Source organism: Heterodontus francisci, chromosome 22, assembly GCF_036365525.1.
Source record: "Heterodontus francisci isolate sHetFra1 chromosome 22, sHetFra1.hap1, whole genome shotgun sequence".
Classification (NCBI taxonomy): Eukaryota; Metazoa; Chordata; class Chondrichthyes; order Heterodontiformes; family Heterodontidae; genus Heterodontus; species Heterodontus francisci.
In genome coordinates this window covers 37,685,156-37,702,539 of record NC_090392.1, presented here as the reverse complement: position 1 = coordinate 37,702,539, position 17,384 = coordinate 37,685,156, and the positions used below count along the sequence as shown (strand labels likewise).

The window sequence follows — 17,384 nt, the reverse complement described above, 5'->3', positions numbered from 1 at the left end:
ATTTACCCCAAGGTGACAGGCCCGGATGAGCTGGGATGCTGACCGCCATGTTGGTAAGGGCACATGTGTGGCCATCTTGGTGAGGGCCCAGAAAATGGGCAGGTCTTCAAGGTCTCAGTTTGCAACCGGATCCTAGTGTCGGAGATATGGAGCAAATTGTACAACGGGTTTTAAGCAGCTTCACCCTCTCAGGCTACAAATGATGTTTGCAGCCGAGAGGAGTCTATGTATATATTCAATGTGAGAGGTTATAGCCCCTGTATAGTTACCTGAACGGGCTGCTGCTAATCTTTTTGTTACACTTTAGCCCTATGCTCCTTGGTAGCTTGGTGTGGAGGGGGTGGATAAGTTCGAGTATCTTCTCCTAGACCTGCTTTTGGGCCTGGTCAACACAGCAATGTGGAGGTCCAGGATGTGCGGGGGCCAGGATGGGGGTCACTCTGGCCGCTGGCCTCTCTTCTGTGATCTTGTCTGTGCCCAGGTAGCCCTGGAGAAAAAGCACACTTGATACCTTCTGCGTCTGGTGAGCACCTCAAGGTACAGAGTGTCTCACAGACACTGGCTTCATTAGGAAGGTTCCCTTTGCTTTAGGCACTTTACAGCCTTCTGGACTCGACATTGATTTCAAACATTTCAGACCATAAACCCCATTTTGATTTTTTTTAAAAATCGTGACAGTTTGAAACTTGTTTTTCATGGTTTTTGCTTTTGGACAGATCTGTTCATTATTCTGCCATTAACACTCCCTGGACAAATGCTTTGTCTTTTACTAGAACTGTGAGCACTCCCTTTAAAACTTTTGCTCCATGACATCTTTGTCATTTAATCTCTCCCACCCTCTGCCCTATCACAGACCTTCCCTTTTGTTCATCTTCCCCACCACCCCCCCTTCACCTTTCACTTACTCAAAACCTATTACATTTCTCACCTTTGCCAGTTCAGATGAAAGGTCATCGACCTGAAACGTTAACTCTGCTTCTCTCTCCACAGATTCTGCCAGACCTGCTGAGTATTTCCAGCACTTTCTGTTTTTATTTCGGATTTCCAGCATCCGCAGTATTTTGCTTATATTCCTTTTGCTTTTGTCGGGACTTTGTTGCTTATTTTGGCTTCTTCTAGTTTGAATGGGCCACTTGTTTGCGGGGAGCAAGAGAGAAAAGAATGTTCCACAGAAACTAGAATTGTCTGCTCTGAATTTCTACCCTGTACGGACAGTGATGACTGTTGTAAACACCTTTTACAGGCTATTTGAAGGGGAGGATTTGCAGACAGGAAACCGAAACCAAATATCACATCAAGATCTGACTCGATTCATCAGGACCTGAATATCATCGATGTGGAAGGAGAAATATTTGTCTATTCTGTCTGTGCAAAAATATTTCAAACATCAGTGTGACTGGAAAAGCACCGAGACAAACACACCCGAGTGAGCGTGTTCCAGTGACTGACTGTGGAAAGAGCTTTAACCAGTTACACAACCTGAAAAAACATCACACCATTTGCAAGGGGGAGAAATCATAGACGTATTTCTGTGTGTGGACGAGGCTTCAACAGATCATCCAAACTGAGAGACACAAGGACACCCGCACCATGGAGAAACTGTGGAAATGTGGGGACTGTGGGAAGCGATTCAATTACCCATCCCAGCTGGAAACTCATCAACGCAGTCACAACGGGGATAGGCCATTCTCCTGCTCTGTGTGTGGGAAGGGATTCACTCAGTCATCTGGCCTGCGGACACACCAGCGAGTTCACACTGGGGAAAGGCCATTCACCTGCTCCATGTGTGGGAAGGGATTCACTCAGTTATCCGACCTGCGGACACACCAGAGAGTTCACACTGGGGAGCGACCGTTTACCTGCTCTGAGTGTGGAAAGGGATTCACCTGTTCATCCAGCCTCTATAAACACCAGCGAGTTCACACTGGGGAGAGGCCATTCACCTGCTCCATGTGTGGGAAGGGATTCACTCAGTCATCCGCCCTCTGGAGACACCGGAGAGTTCATACTGGGGAACGACTATTCACCTGCTCCAAGTGTGGGAAGGGATTCACTCAGTCATCCAGCCTCTATGCACACCAGCGAGTTCACACTGGGGAATGGACGTTCACCTGCTCCCTGTGCGGGAAGGGATTCACCCATTCATCCACCCTGTTGGCACACCAGCGAGTTCACACTGGGGAGAGGCCATTCACTTGCCCTGAGTGTGGGAAGGAATTTGCGCAGTTCGCACACCTACTGTTACACCAGAGAGTTCACACTGGAGAGAGGCCATTCACATGCTCTGTGTGTGGGAAGGGATTCAGTCAGTCATTCAACCTGCTAACACACGAGCGAATTCACACTGGGGAGAGGCCGTTCACCTGCTCCTTGTGTGGGAAGAGATTTACTGATTCATTCAGCCTGCTGAGACACAAGCGAGTTCACACTGGGGAGAGGCCATTCACCTGTTCTATGTGTGGAAAGGGATTTGCTCAATCATCCGACCTGCTGAGACACCAGCGAGTTCACAAGCGACTGCAGGTGTTGGATTCTGCTGTTAATCACATCGAGGACTGAACTGTTCTGACAGTTTAAGAAAGATCTTCACATATACAGCACCTTCCATGATATCAGGCCACGCCAAAGTGCTTTACAGCCAATTAAGTATAATCACTGTAGTCATGTAAGAAACACACAGCAGGCTCTCCAGGTTGGGACTTGAACCCACAACCTTCTGACTGAGAGACGACAATGGTACCAACTGAGCCACAGTCATGGTTTGTTTCTGTTGATGTGAACTGGTGTTAGGAACGCTGGACCTTGCAACATGATTATGTTTTATAGATTGTGATTTTTTTTTTTAAAGTTGAAGATGGAATTCAGGAGGTCAGCTGACCTCACCTCCACTCTGCAAAAGGTTACCAGGACGACAGAGAGAACCGCTGTATAGAACCTTGGTTGCACTGCACTTGGAGTACTGTGTGCAGTTTTGGTCCCCTTACCTTAGGAAGGATATTATTGCCATAGAGGGAGTGCAACAAAGATTCACCAGACTTGTTCCAAGGATGGCGGGACTGTCCTATGAAGTGAGATTGGGGAAACTGGGCCTGTATTCTCTAGAGTTTTGAAGAATGAGAGGTGATCTCATTGAAACCTACAAAATACTTAAAAGGATAGACAGGGTAGATGCAGCTAAAATGTTTCCCCTAGTTGGGGAGTTTAGAACCAGGGGATGCAATTTCAAAATAAGGGGGAAGCCACTTAGGACAGAGATGAGGAGAAATTTCTTTACTCAGAGGGTTGTGAATCTTTGGAATTCTCTACCCCAGAGAGCTGTGGAAGCTCAGTCATTGAGTATGTCTAAAGCAGAGATTGATAGATTTCTAAATGTAAATGTCATAATGGGATATGGGGATTGTGTGGGAAAAAGGCATTGAAGTGATCATATTGAATGGCGGGGCAGGCTCGATGGTCTGAATGGCCTACTCCTGCTCCTATGTTCCTAACAGATCAAAGATCGTTTTCTGAAGAGCAGAGACTACAGCACTAACACCTGAAGAGCAATGGATTTCATCGTCCCGAACCTTTGGGTTGTAAAACAAGGAATCAGCCATTGAGAACATGCAAACGAGCCATCTGGGGGCAATGGAAAGGCTGAATAGCTTTGTGAAACTAGACTTCAGCTCTTTTGCATTTTGGAGAAGAATAATAAACTATTGAATTCTAGGGCCAGCGAAATTTCTTTAGAAAAACAGGCTGTAAAGAATGAGCCATTACATTGTGGCCTCAAGCAGGCTGTAAGGAAACCCATCGGGTGAAGCTTTAAGAGAAGGCACCCAGCAGAGGCAGCTGGAGGGAGAGAGAGAGTGAACGCCTGCTCTCTGAAGGTATACAGCGAAAGGCTGTAGAAACTTGAACCTGTTTTTTTTTTAAAGAGTCATTGTTTGCATAGGAGTAAAGAGCCCACAGGATCACCGGAAATCGCATTATCCACGGATGTCCAGATATGCTTGGAGAAGTGAGCAAAGGAAAATATTGGTTTTTTGAAAAGTCTGAGAAATCCAGCCCATTGCAACCGGGAGGAATTTGGGACTTTTAACGGCAAACCATTTTGTCATCAGAGGACTGTGTAACATATAATTGTGGTGTGAGATATTCAAGTGTTAAATGAGTAAAGAAAATACCTTTGATTGTAAATAGCCAATACCCCAAATTACAAAATGCTATTTAGTTAATTGGGGATTTCTTTTAGCTTAGTTGTTATAATAAAAGACGTAAAAAGTGAAATCTTGTGTAATTTGTTAAATTGGTCTGGGGGTTCACATCTCATATTTTTCACGTGAACGAGCTCTTCGAGGTATTAACAACTGGAAAGTGGAATTAAGCTGGATACATCTTTTTCAGCTGGCACAGACATAATGGGCTGAATGGCCTCCTTCTGTGCTGTAAATTTTCTATGTTTCTATTCTGACAGTTGGGGTTTGTTTCTGCCAATATTAATAACTGTATAACTCAGCTGGAGTTTAATATTCTGGATAAATGTCAAATAAATCAGCTTTGTTTTAAACACTTTTTTGTCTTTACGACCTGAGTGTTTTGAATCACCTGGCTGGAGCTCAGAAAGGACAATCTGGGGAGGATCGTACGGCAGGAACAGAACTTCAGCCCAGACACAGTCCTTCAGAGTCACACTGAGAGGGACAAATGGCACTTTGGTCTTTCTCGTCTCTCTTCACTGACAGCAAAGTCCCCGTGCGGGTTCATCCTGAGGCCTGAATGAAATGTGTCCCAGCGGCTTTTTTCCATGGTTCAGAGCTCCTGAGCATAGAACAAAAGGGTCCATTACAACAGTGTTTAGGAAGAGCAACAGCGAATGCTGGAAACATGCTGTCAAATCAGAGATTGGTGTACGACTGTGATCTGTTCCTGACTGAAAGTGAAATGGCAGGTTTAAGTTTCCAGTCTGAAAATCACGGAGGTAATTATTTTACAAAACTTTAGCATGTTTGTGTGATAGTCCTGAGTCGATGATTTTAAGGCAGGCATCAACTCATTGAAAGTAAATTGGTTAAATTCTGCGTGGTAACTGCTGGTACAATTTTACAACAGTCATTTAAGATCCAGATAAAGAAGAATCTGCAGAGTGTTTCTAGGAATTCCCTATTTATATTAGTGACAGATGGCAGGATACATGACCTGGAAACAGTAGTGGTAATGTTGGGCATGGTATAAATCAGAAAGTTAGAGATGCATGTAACATGAATAATTCAGTAGTAATGGATTAATTTAATTTACATATAGACTGGGTAAACCTAATCACTAAGGCTGTGGAGGATGAATTCCTGGAATGTGTACGAGATGGGTTTCTGGAGCAGTAGGTTGAAGAACCAACTAGGGATCAGGCTATTTTAGATTTAATATTACGTGATGAGAAAGGGCAAATTAATAACCTTGCTGTAAAAGAGCCTTTGGGAAATAGTGACCATAATAAGATAGAAGTTTACATTAAATTTGAAAGTGATATAGTTCACTCTGAAGCTAGGGTCTTAAATCTGAACAAAGGAAACTATGAAGGTATGAGGGGCAAGTTGGCTCTGGTGGTTTGGGAAAATACATTAAAAGATTTGACAGACAGGCAATGGCTAGTATTTAAAGAAGTATTACATGGTCTACAAAAATATGCATTCCTCTGAGACACAAAAACCCAACAGGAAAGATGAATCAACCGTGGCTTAAAGATTGCATTAGCTCAAAGGAAGTGGCTTACAAGATTGCCAGAAAAAGTGCTAAGCTTAAGAATTGGGAGCAATTTAGAATCCAGCAAAGGATGACCAAAAACTGAGAAAGGGAAAAAAGAATATGAATGCAAGCTAGCAAGAAACTTAAAGGCAGACTGTAAAAGCTTCTTTTAGGTATGTGAAAAGGAAAAGATTAGCTAGGACAAATGTGAGTCCATTACAGACGGAGACAGGAAAATTTGTAATGCAGAATAGGGAAATGGCGAAGAAACTAAACAATTACTTTGTGTCTGTCTTCAGTGAGAAAGATACAGAAAATCTCCCAGAAATACTAGGGAACCAAGGAACTTGTGAATATGAGGAACTGAAAGAAATTAGTATTAATAAAGAGGTAATACTCGAAAAATTAACTGTGTTGAAAGTTGATAAATCCCCTGCACCAGATGAGATACATCTCGGAGTGTTGAAGGAAGTGGCTATAGAGATAGTGGATACATTGGTGGTTATCTTTCAAAATTCTGTAGATTCTGGAAAAGTCCCTGCAAACTGGAAAGTAGCAAATGTAAATAGAAAATAGGGAACTACAGAACTGTTACTTTGATGTCAGTAGTGGGGAAAATGTTAGAATCTATTATAGAGGGTATGATGACTAGACACTTAGAAAATAATGATATGATTGGGCAGAGTCAGCATGGATTTACGAAAGGGAAATCTTGTTTGACAAACCTGCTGGAATTTTTTGAGGATGTTGCTTGTAGCTAGATAAAGGAGAACCAGTAGATCAAGTGTATTTGGATTTTCAGAAGATGTTTGATATGTTCCCACACAGGGGGTTAGTAAACAAAATTAGAGCACATGGGATTGGGGGTAATGGTTATGGATTGAGATTTGGTTAATGGACAGAAAACAGAGAGTAGGAACAAACAGGCCATTCTCAGGATGGCAGGTTGTTACTAGTGGGTTAGTGCAAGGATCAGTGCTGGGATCAGAGCTGTTATCAATCTATATAAATGACTTGCATGTGGATACCGAAATTTCGAAATTTGCTGATGACACAAAACTAGGTGGGAATGTAAGTTGTGAGGAGGATGCAAGGAGGCTTCAGGAATTTGGACAGGCTAAGTGGATGGGCAAGAATATGGCAGATGGAATATAATGTGAATAAGAATAATCAGCTGAGGGAAAGCCAACTTCAGTGGGGTAAGAACAGAGCTGGGGTGAATAAATTGGAGCAGGTCCAGAGTGAAGTGAAAAAGAAAATAAGAGAAGCAAAGCGAGAGCATGGAAAGAGATTGGCAGCTAACATTAAAGGGAATCCCAACATTTTCTATAGACATATAAATAGTAAAATGGTGGTAAAAGGAGAGTGGAACTGATCAGGGACCATAAAGGAGATTTACATATGGAGGCAGAGGGCACAGCTGAGATATTACATGAATACTTTGCATCTGTCTTCACCGACGAAGATGATGCAACCCAGGATATGGTGAAAGAGGAGGTAATTCAGACACTAGAAGAGTTTAAAATTGATAAAGAGGACGTATTGGATAGGCTGCCTGTACTAAAAGTGGACAACGCACCCAGGCCAGATGAAATGCATCCAAGGGTACGGAGATAAGTGAGGGTGGAAATTGTGGAGGCACTGGCCATAATTTTTCAGTCTTCCTTAGACTCGGGCATGGTGCCAGAGGACTGGAGGATTCCAAACGTTATACCCTTGTTCAAAAAAGGTTGTAAAGATAAGCCCAGCAACTACGCGCCAGTCTGTTTAACTCTGGTGGTGGGGAAACTTCTAGAAAGAATAATTCAGGACAAAATTAATAGTCACGTGGACAAATGTGGGTTAATTAAAGCAAGCTAGCATGGATTTCTTAAGGGAAAATTATGTTTAACTAACTTTCTGGAGTTTTTGAGGAGGTAGCAGAGGTTTGATGTGGTGTACATGGACTTTCAAAAGGTGTTTGATACAGTGACACAACAGACTTGTGAGCAAAGTGGGAATAAAAGGGATGGTAGCAACATGGCTATAGAATTGGCTGAATGATAGGAAACAAAGAGTAGTGGTTAATGGATGTTTTTCGAGCTGGAGGAAGGTTTGGAGTGGAGTTCACCAGGGGTCAGTGTAGGGACCCTTGCTTTTCCTGATATACATTAATTACCTAGACTGTGGTGTACAGGGCACAATTTCAAAGTTGGCGGATGATACAAAACTTGGAAACATTGTGAACTGTGAGGAGGCTAGTGTAGAACTACAAAAGCATATAGACAAGTTGGTGGAATGGGCGGATAGCTGGCAGATGAAAGTGGACCATCTTACAGTGCTGACATGGGTTGCATTAGAGTGCTATAGTGGAAGTTCGGTGACTGAGGAAGTTCGGTGAGGACAGAGTGAGGAGCTCCTTTCATTTCCTACCTGTCCTCAGAGTGAGGGGAGCCGAGAACTTCCAAAGAGCACAGCTGACTGGTGAGTAAGTCCTGGTGGGTATTTTTCAAAGTGGATTGAATTGTAAGTCATTGTTTTAGCAAGACTTAATTGTTTTTTTAAATTATAATCTTTTAAAGTTTTAAATTTAAAGGGTTTAGTCCTGGTAGGAGAGCCTGAAGCCGTGGTTTGCTCCTCTTGCTGCAAGTGGGAATCCGGGAACATTTCCAGTCCCCGGGACCAGCATGTGTGCAGGAAGCGTGTCCAGCTGCAGCTCCTGGAAGCTCTGGTTTCAGAGCTGGGATGGCGCCTGGAAACACTGTCGAGCATCCGCCAGTCTGAGAGCATTTTGGATAGCACGAATAGAGAGGTGGTCACACCGCAGCTGAAGGGACTTGAGGAAGGAAGGGAATAGGTGACCACCAGGCAGTCCCAGAGAATCAGGCAGGTAGTTCAGGAGTCCCCTGGGGTCCCGCTTGCAAATCGGTATTCCATTTTGGAGGCTGATGAGGCTGGTCTTCCAGGGAGTGCGGACAGAGCCAAGCTTCTGGCACCGCAAGCAACCTGTCTGCACAGGAAGGGGGAAAGAGAGGAAGAGCAATAGTAATAAGGGATTCTATAGTCAGGGGAACAGATAGGCGCTACTGTGGCCACCAACGTGACTCCAGGATGGTGTGTTGCCTCCCTGGTGCCAGGGTCCGGGATGTCACTGAACGGCTGCAGGGTATCCTGAAGGGGGAGGGTGATAAGGCAGAGGTCATGGTACATGTTGGTACCAATGACATAGATAGAAAGAGGGATGAGGTCTTGCATCAAGAATTCAGGGAGTTAGGCAGTAGACTAAAAAGCAGGACCTCTCGGGTTGTAATCCCTGCATTACTCCCAGTGCCACGTGCTAGCGAGAATAGAAATAGGAGAATAGCACAGATGAATGCGTTGTTTAAGAGTTGGTGCAGGAGGGAGAGTTTCAGATTCCTGGACCACTGCGACCGTTTCTGGGGAAGGTGGGACCTGTACAAGCGGGACAGTCTACATCTGAACCAGAGGGGGACTAACATCCTTGCTGGCGGGTTAGCTAGTGCTGTTGGAAGAAGTTTAAACTAATTTGGCAGGGGGAGGGGACGCAGACTCCTTGCAGAATAGGGACACAGCTAAACACAGGAAAGCGAACAAGTCAGAGGGAATACAGCAGAAGTAAGTTTCAAGGGAGTAAGAACAGGATGGAAGGCCTCTACTTTAATGCCAGGAGTATTGCAGGTAAAACGGATGAGTTAAGGGCAATGATTGACACGTGGAATTGTGATATAGTAGCCATCACGGAGACATGGTTGAGGGAGGGGCAGGATTGGCAGCTCAATATCCCGGGATACAGAATCTTCAGGCGAGACAGAGGAGGGGGTAAAAGAGGAGGGGGCATTGCAATATTAGTTAAGGAGTCAGTTACTGCAGTAAGGAGAGATGATTTCTTGGAGGGGACATCAAATGAAGCTTTATGGGTAGAGTTTAGGAATAAAAAAGGGACAGCCACATTGCTAGGTGTTTATTATAGACCCCCAGATAGTCAGCGGGAAATTGAGGAGCAAATATGTGCGCAATTTGCAGAGGTGTGTAAAAATAATAATAGGGTAATTATATTAGGTGATTTCAACTTTCCCAACATTAATTGGGATAGTCATCGTGTTAAGGGCTCAGATGGAGTGGAGTTCTTAAAATGTATAGAGGAGAACTTTTTAGCTCAATATGTAGAGGATCCAACAAGGGAGGGTGCAGTGCTGGACCTAATTCTGGGGAATGAAGCCGGACAGGTGGTTTATGTGTTGGTGGGGGTGCATTTTGGTGATAGCGACCACAACATGGTACAATTTAATCTTGTTATGGAGAAAGAAATAGACAAGTTGCAAAAAAAGGTTTTGGATTGGGGGAGAGCAAATTTTAGTAAAATAAGGCAGGATCTGGCCAAGGTAGACTGGAAAGAGTTACTTGTCGGGAAATCTACAGAAGAGTAGTGGGGGGCATTCAAAAAGGAAATGGGGAGGGTACAGGCCCAACATGTTCCCTCGAGGGTAATAGGTAGAAGCAACAAGCCCAGAGAACCATGGATGACCAGAAACATTCAGGGTACGATGAGAAGGAAAAGAGAGGCTTTTAGCAAATACAAGGAGAGCAAATCAATGGAAGCATTAGTGGAGTACAGAAAGTGTAGGATGGAGCTTAAGAAAGCAATTAGGAGAGCAAAGAGGGGATATGAGAAAGCTCTGGCTGGTAAAAGTAGGGAAAATCCCAAGATATTCTCTAAGTATATCAATGGGAAGAGGATAACCAGGGAACGAGTAGGACCCATTCGGGACCAAGGGGGAAAATTGTGGGTGGAGCCAGAGGACATTGGTAGGGTGTTGAACAAATACTTCACATCTGTCTTCACCCAGGAGAAAGAGGATGTAGATATGGAACTTAGAGAGAGAGAGACTGTGAGGTTCTTGAGAAAATTGTCATAGGGAGTGGCAAGGTATTGGAGGTTTTGGAAGGCTTAAAAGTGGACAAATCTCCAGGTCCGGATGATGTGTCCCAGGATGCTGTGGGAGGCGAGGGTGGAGATTGCAGGGGCTCTGACCCTAATTTTTAATTCCTCTCTGGCCACGGGGGAGGTGCCAGAGGACTGAAGAACAGCTAATGTGATCCCACTATTTAAGAAAGGTTGCAGAGATAAGCCAGGGAACTACAGACTAGTGAGTCTCACGTCAGTGGTAGGGAAACTATTGGAAAAAATTCTGAAGGAGAAAATCTATCACCACTTGGAGAGACAAAATTTGATTAGGAATAGTCAGCATGGCTTTGTCAGAGGGAGGTCATGCCTAACAAATTTGATTGAATTTTTTGAGCATGTGACCAGGTGTGTAGATGAGGGTAGTGCAGTTGATATCGTTTACATAGATTTCAGCAAAGCCTTTGACAAGGTCCCACATGGGAGACTTATCAAGAAAGCAAATGCACATGGGATACAAGGTAACTTGATAAGGTGGATTCAAAATTGGCTTAGCTGTAGGAGACAGAGAGTGATGACAGACGGCTGTTTTAGTGACTGGAAGCCAGTGTCCAGTGGTGTACCACAGGGATCTGTGCTGGGTCCCCTATTGTTTGTCATTTATATAAACGACATAGATGACTGTGGGGGGTAGAATCAGTAAGTTCGCGGATGACACAAAGATTGGCCGAGTGGTTAACAGTGAGGTGGAGTGTCTTGGGTTACAGGAAGATATAGACGGGCAGAATGGGCAGAAAAGTGGCAGATGGAATTTAACCCTGAAAAGTGTGAGGTGATACACTTGGGAAGGAGTAATGTGACACGGAAGTATTCAATGAATGGCCTGACACTGGGAAGTTCCGAGGAACAAAGGGACCTTGATGTGTTTGTCCATAGATCTCTGAAGGCAGAAGGGCAGGTTAATATGGGACACTTGCCTTTATCAATCGAGGCATAGATTACAAAAGCAGGGAAGTCATGTTGGAGTTGTACAGAACTTTGGTAAGGCCACAGCTGGAGTACTGTGTGCAATTCTGGTCGCCACATTATAGGAAGGATGTGATTGCATTGGAGGGGGTGCAGAGGCGATTCACCAGGATGTTGCCTGGGATGGAACATTTAAGCTATGAAGAGAGGTTGGATAGGCTTGGGTTGTTTTCGCTGGAGCAGAGAAGACTGAGGGGTGACCTGATCAAGGTGTACAAGTTTATGAGGGGCATGGACAGGGTGGATAGGGAGCAGCTGTTCCCCTTAGTTGTAGGGTCAGTAACGAGGGGTCACAAGTTTAAGGTGAGGGGCAGGAGGTTTAAGGGGGATTTGAGGAAGAACTTTTTTACCCAGAGGGTGGTGACGGTCTGGAATGCACTGCCTGAGAGGGTGGTAGAGGCAGGTTGCCTCACATCCTTTAAAAAGTACCTGGATGATCACTTAGCGCGTCATAACATTCAAGGCTATGGGCCAAGTGCTGGCAAATGAGATTAGGTAGACAGGTCAGGTGTTTTAATGCAGCGGTGCAGACTCGATGGGCCGAAGGGCCTCTTCTGCACTGTATTATTCTGTGATTCTGAGATGAAGTTCAATGCAGAGAAATGTGAAGTGATTCATTTCGTTAGGAAGAACATGGAGAGACAGTATAAAATAAAGGGTACAATTTTAAAGGGGGTGCAGGAGCAGGGAGACCTGGGTGTATATGTGCATTAGTCATTGAAGATGGCAGGACCAGTTGATACAGCATACAATATCCTGGGCTTTATTGGTGGGGGCATGAAATACAAGAGTGAGGAAGTTATGTTGAACTTATAGAAGACACTAGTTCGACCTCAGCTGGAGTATTGCGTACAGTTCTGGGTACTGTACTTTAGGAAAGACGTGAGGGCATTGGAGAGAGTACAGAAAAGATTCATGAAAATGGTTCCAGGGATGAGGAATTTCAGTTATGAAGACAGATTGGAGAAGTTAGGACCGTTTTCCTTGAAGAAGAGAAGGCTGAGAGGTGATTTGACAGAGGTATTCAAAATCACGAGGGGTCTGAACAGTGTAGATAGGGGGAATCTGTTCCCATTCGTGAAAGGATCGAGAACAAAAGGGCACAGATTTAAAGTAATGGGTAAGAGAAGCAAAAGCGACATGAGGAAAAACTTCTTTACACAGCAAGTGGTTAAGTTCTGGAATGCACTGCCTGAGAGTGTGGTGGAGGCAGGTTTAACTGAAGCATTCAAAAGGGGATTAGACTGTTACATGAAAAGGAAGAATGTGCAGCGTTATGTGGAGAAGGCGGGGGAATGGCACTAGGTGAATTGCTCTTTCAGGGAACTGGTGTAGACACGATGGGCAGAATGGCCTCCTTCTGCACTGTGATAGTGCTGTGATTCTGTGAAACCAAGTGTGAGTTTATCCACTTGGTAGAAAAAAACAGAAAGACAGAGTATTTCTTAAATGGTGAGAGGTTGGAAAGTGTTGATGTCCAAAGGGACCTGGATATTCTTGTTCATGAGTCACTAAAAGCTAGCATGCAGGTGCAGCAAGAAATTAGGAAGGCAAATGGTATGTTGGCCGACATCGCAAGGGGTTTTGAATACATGAGTAGAGAAGTCTTGATGCAATTGTATAGAGCCTCAGTGAGACCACACCTGGAGTATTGTGTACAGTTTTTGTCATCTCATCTAAAGAAGGAAATACTTGCCATAGAGGGAGTGCAACAGAGGTTCACCAGACTAATCCCTGGGGTTGTGGGATTGTCTTATGAGGAGAGATTGCAGAAACTGGATCTGTATTTTCTAGAGCGTCAAAGAATAAGAGGTTATCTCATTGAAACTTACAAAATTCTTACAGGCGGACAGTGTGGCTGCAGATGTTTCCCTGGCTGGTGAGTCTAGAACCAGGGACATGGAGAAAGGCCATTTAAGACTGAGATGAGGAGGAATTTCTTCACTCCAGAGGGTGGTGAATCTTTGGAATTATCTACCCCAGAGACCTGTGGAAACTGAATCATTAAGAATAAATCGATAAGATATCTGGATACTAATGATCACGGGATATGGAGATAGCACAGAAAGGTTGAGGTAGATGATCAGCCATGATCTAATTGAGCAGGCTCGACAGGCTGAATGGCCTACTCCTGCTCCTATGTTCCTATGGGACATCCATGCGGGTGCGATCCCGACAGTTATTCTGGATTCATTCCCGCTGTGGAAACTCCACCACTGGCCTTGCTGAAGGTTGCAGACTCAGGGAGTTTTTCTCATGGGATGGGAGCATCGCTGGCAAGGCCAGCATTTGTTGCCCATTGTTAATTGCCCTTGAGAAGGTGGTGGAGAGCCGCCGCCTTGAACTGCTGCAGTCCATCTGGTGTAGATACCCACATTTCTGTTATGAAGGGGGTTCCAGGTTTTTGATCCAGTGACAGTGAAGGAACAGTGATATAGTTCCAAGTCAGGATGGTATGTGTTGGAGGGGAACTTACAGGTGATGGTGTTTCCATGCATCTGTTGCTCTTGTTCATCTAGGTGTAGAGGTCACGGGTACAGAAGGTGATGTGGAGGAGTTTTGGTGAGTTGCTGTAGTACAACTTGTATATGGTACACACTGCTGCCACTGTGCGCTGGTGGTGGAGGGAGTGAATGTTTAAATCGGCGGATGAGGTGCCGATCAAATGTGTTGATTTGTCCTGGATGGTGCCGAGCTTCTTCAATGAACTGCACTCATTCAGGCAACTAGAGAGTATTCCTTCACACTTCTGACTTGTGTCTTGTAGATGGTGAGCAGACTTTGAGGAGTCAGGAGGTGAATTACTCACCACAGAAGACCCAGCCTCTGACCTGCCCTTGTAGTAGCAGTATTTATATGACTGGTCTGGTTCAGTGATGGTAATGCCCTTGAGTGTCAAGGGGAAATGGTTAGATTCTCTCTTGTTGGAGATCCTCATTGCCTGGCACTTGTGTGGCGTGAATGTTACTTGGCAGTGGGGCCTCCAGGAATGGACTTTAAGAAAGCTGGATTTCAGTATTCTGACAAATACATGGTGAGGAATCCTTACCAAGGAACTGTCTGCAGTTTTACCTGCCAGCATAGATCTAGGGATGAATGATGCCTGACTTCCCAAACTGTCTTACATTGAACACAGTTTGGAATCATATGGATTCTGTTTCTAGGAGAATAGGGACAAATATCATTAGCAATTGAGGGAGACAAAGCTGCCATTAGAGATGCTAAGAGATTTTTGGAAAAGAAGATTATGCATAATTCATCAGCATATCCTTCCATTCCTTTCTCCCTCATGCATTTACCTTGCTTCCCCTTAAATGTATCTCTGCTATTCACCTCAACTACTCCCTGTGGTAATGTGTTCCACATTTGTCCCTCTCTTTGGGTAAATAAGTTTCTCTTGGATTCCCTATTGGATTTATTGGTGACAATCTGATATTTATCACCACTAGTTTTCAAATCACGCACAAATGAAAACATTTTCTCTACGTCCATCCTGTATAACCTTTTAACAACGTTACAGACCTCTATCAGGTGACACATCAATCACTCCTTTATCTCGAGAAAAGAGCTCCAGCCTGTTCAGCCTTTCCTGATAAGTATTTCCTCGCAGTTCTAGGACCAACCTTGCAAATCTTCTTTGCACCTTTTCATAATGTGTTCAAACCAAGGCTCAATACACGATTAACATAACTTCACTTATTTTCAATTCTTCCCCTCTAGAAATGCACCCGAGTGCTTCATTTGCTTCTTTTGTGGCCTTATTAACTTATGTTGTTTCTTTTATTGGTCTGTGTATCTGCACACAGATATGAGTCAGCTTTGACCACCCATGGCAAAAGCGCAAAGAGAAATGCAGACTGGTTTCAATCTCATAATGAAGAGCTGGAACCTGTCATAGCTGCTAAGCACATTGCACTGTTGAACTACAAGAAAGCCCCCGCGAGTTAACATCCGTAGCACTTAAAGCAGCCAGAAGCACTGCACAAAGAACAGCCAGGCACTGCGCAAACGACTACTGGCAACACCGATGCAGTCATATTCAGCTGGCCTCAGACACCGGAAACATCAGAGGAATGTATGATGGCATTAAGAGAGCTCTTGGGCCAACCATCAAGAAGATCGCCCCCCTCAAATCTAAATCAGGGGACATAATCACTGACCAACGCAAACAAATGGACCGCTGTGTTGAGCACTACCTAGAACTGTACTCCAGGGAGAATGTTGTCACTGAGACTGCCCTCAATGCAGCCCAGCCTCTACCAGTCATGGATGAGCTGGACATACAGCCAACAAAATCGGAACTCAGTGATGCCATTGATTCTCTAGCCAGCAGAAAAGCCCCTGGGAAGGACAGCATTACCCCTGAAATAATCAAGAGTGCCAAGCCTGCTATACTCTCAGCACTACATGAACTGCTATGCCTGTGCTGGGACGAGGGAGCAGTACCCCAGGACATGCGCGATGCCAATATCATCACCCTCTATAAAAACAAAGTTGACCGCGGTGACTGCAACAACTACCGTGGAATCTCCCTGCTCAGCATAGTGGGGAAAGTCTTTGCTCGAGTCGCTCTAAACAGGCTCCAGAAGCTGGCCGAGCGCATCTACCCTGAGGCACAGTGTGGCTTTCGTGCAGAGAGATCGACCGTTGACATGCTGTTCTCCCTTCGTCAGATACAGGAGAAATGCCGCGAACAACAGATGCCCCTCTGCATTGCTTTCATTGATCTCACCAAAGCCTTTGACATCGTCAGCAGACGTGATCTCTTCAGACTACTAGAAAAGATTGGATGTCCACCAAAGCTACTAAGTATCATCACCTCATTCCATGACAATATGAAAGGCACAATTTAACATGGTGGCTCCTCATCAGACCCCTTTCCTACCCTGAGTGGCGTGAAACAGGGCTGTGTTCTCGCACCCACACTTTTTGGGATTTTCTTCTCCCTGCTGCTTTCTCATGCGTTCAAGTCCTCTGAAGAAGGAACTTTCCTCCACACAAGATCAGGGGTCAGGTTGTTCAACCTTGCCCGTCTCAGAGCAAAGTCCAAAGTACGGAAAGTCCTCATCAGGAAACTCCTCTTTGCTGACGATGCTGCTTTAACATCTCACACTGAAGAGTGCCTGCAGAGTCTCATCGACAGGTTTGCGGCTGCCTGCAATGAATTTGGCCTAACCATCAGCCTCAAGAAAACGAACATCATGGGACAGGATGTCAGAAATGCTCCATCCATCAATATTGGCGACCACGCTCTGGAAGTGGTTCAAGAGTTCATCTACCTAGGCTCAACTATCACCAGTAACCTGTCTCTCGATGCGGAAATCAACAAGTGCATGGGAAAGGCTTCCACTGCTATGTCCAGACTGGCCAAGAGAGTGTGGGAAAATGGCGCACTGACACGGAACACAAAAGTCCGAGTGTATCAAGCCTGTGTCTTCAGTACCTTGCTCTATGGCAGCGAGGCCTGGACAACGTATGTCAGCCAAAAGCGACGTCTCAATTCATTCCATCTTCGCTGCCTCCGGAGAATACTTGGCATCAGGTGGCAGGACCGTATCTCCAACACAGAAGTCCTCAAGGCGGCCAACATCCCCAGCTTATACACACTTTTGAGTCAGCGGCACTTGAGATGGCTTGGCCATGTGAGCCGCATGGAAGATGGCAGGATCCCCAAAGACACATTGTACAGCGAGCTCGCCACTGGTATCAGACCCACCAACCGTCCACGTCTCCG

General features: G+C 44.9%; 1 protein-coding gene across 1 annotated transcript in view; it reads left to right on the top strand.

Annotated features, from left to right (window-relative positions):
- Positions 1–4,512, top strand: part of LOC137381323 (zinc finger protein 229-like) — a 66,010-nt gene extending 61,498 nt beyond the window's left edge. Inside the window, exon 4 of the mRNA XM_068053718.1 lies at positions 1,683–4,512. Coding sequence (XP_067909819.1) covers positions 1,683–2,559 — 877 coding nt within the window. The 3' untranslated portion in view covers positions 2,560–4,512. The remainder of the gene's footprint in view (positions 1–1,682) is intronic.
- The last annotated feature ends 12,872 nt before the right edge of the window (positions 4,513–17,384 follow it).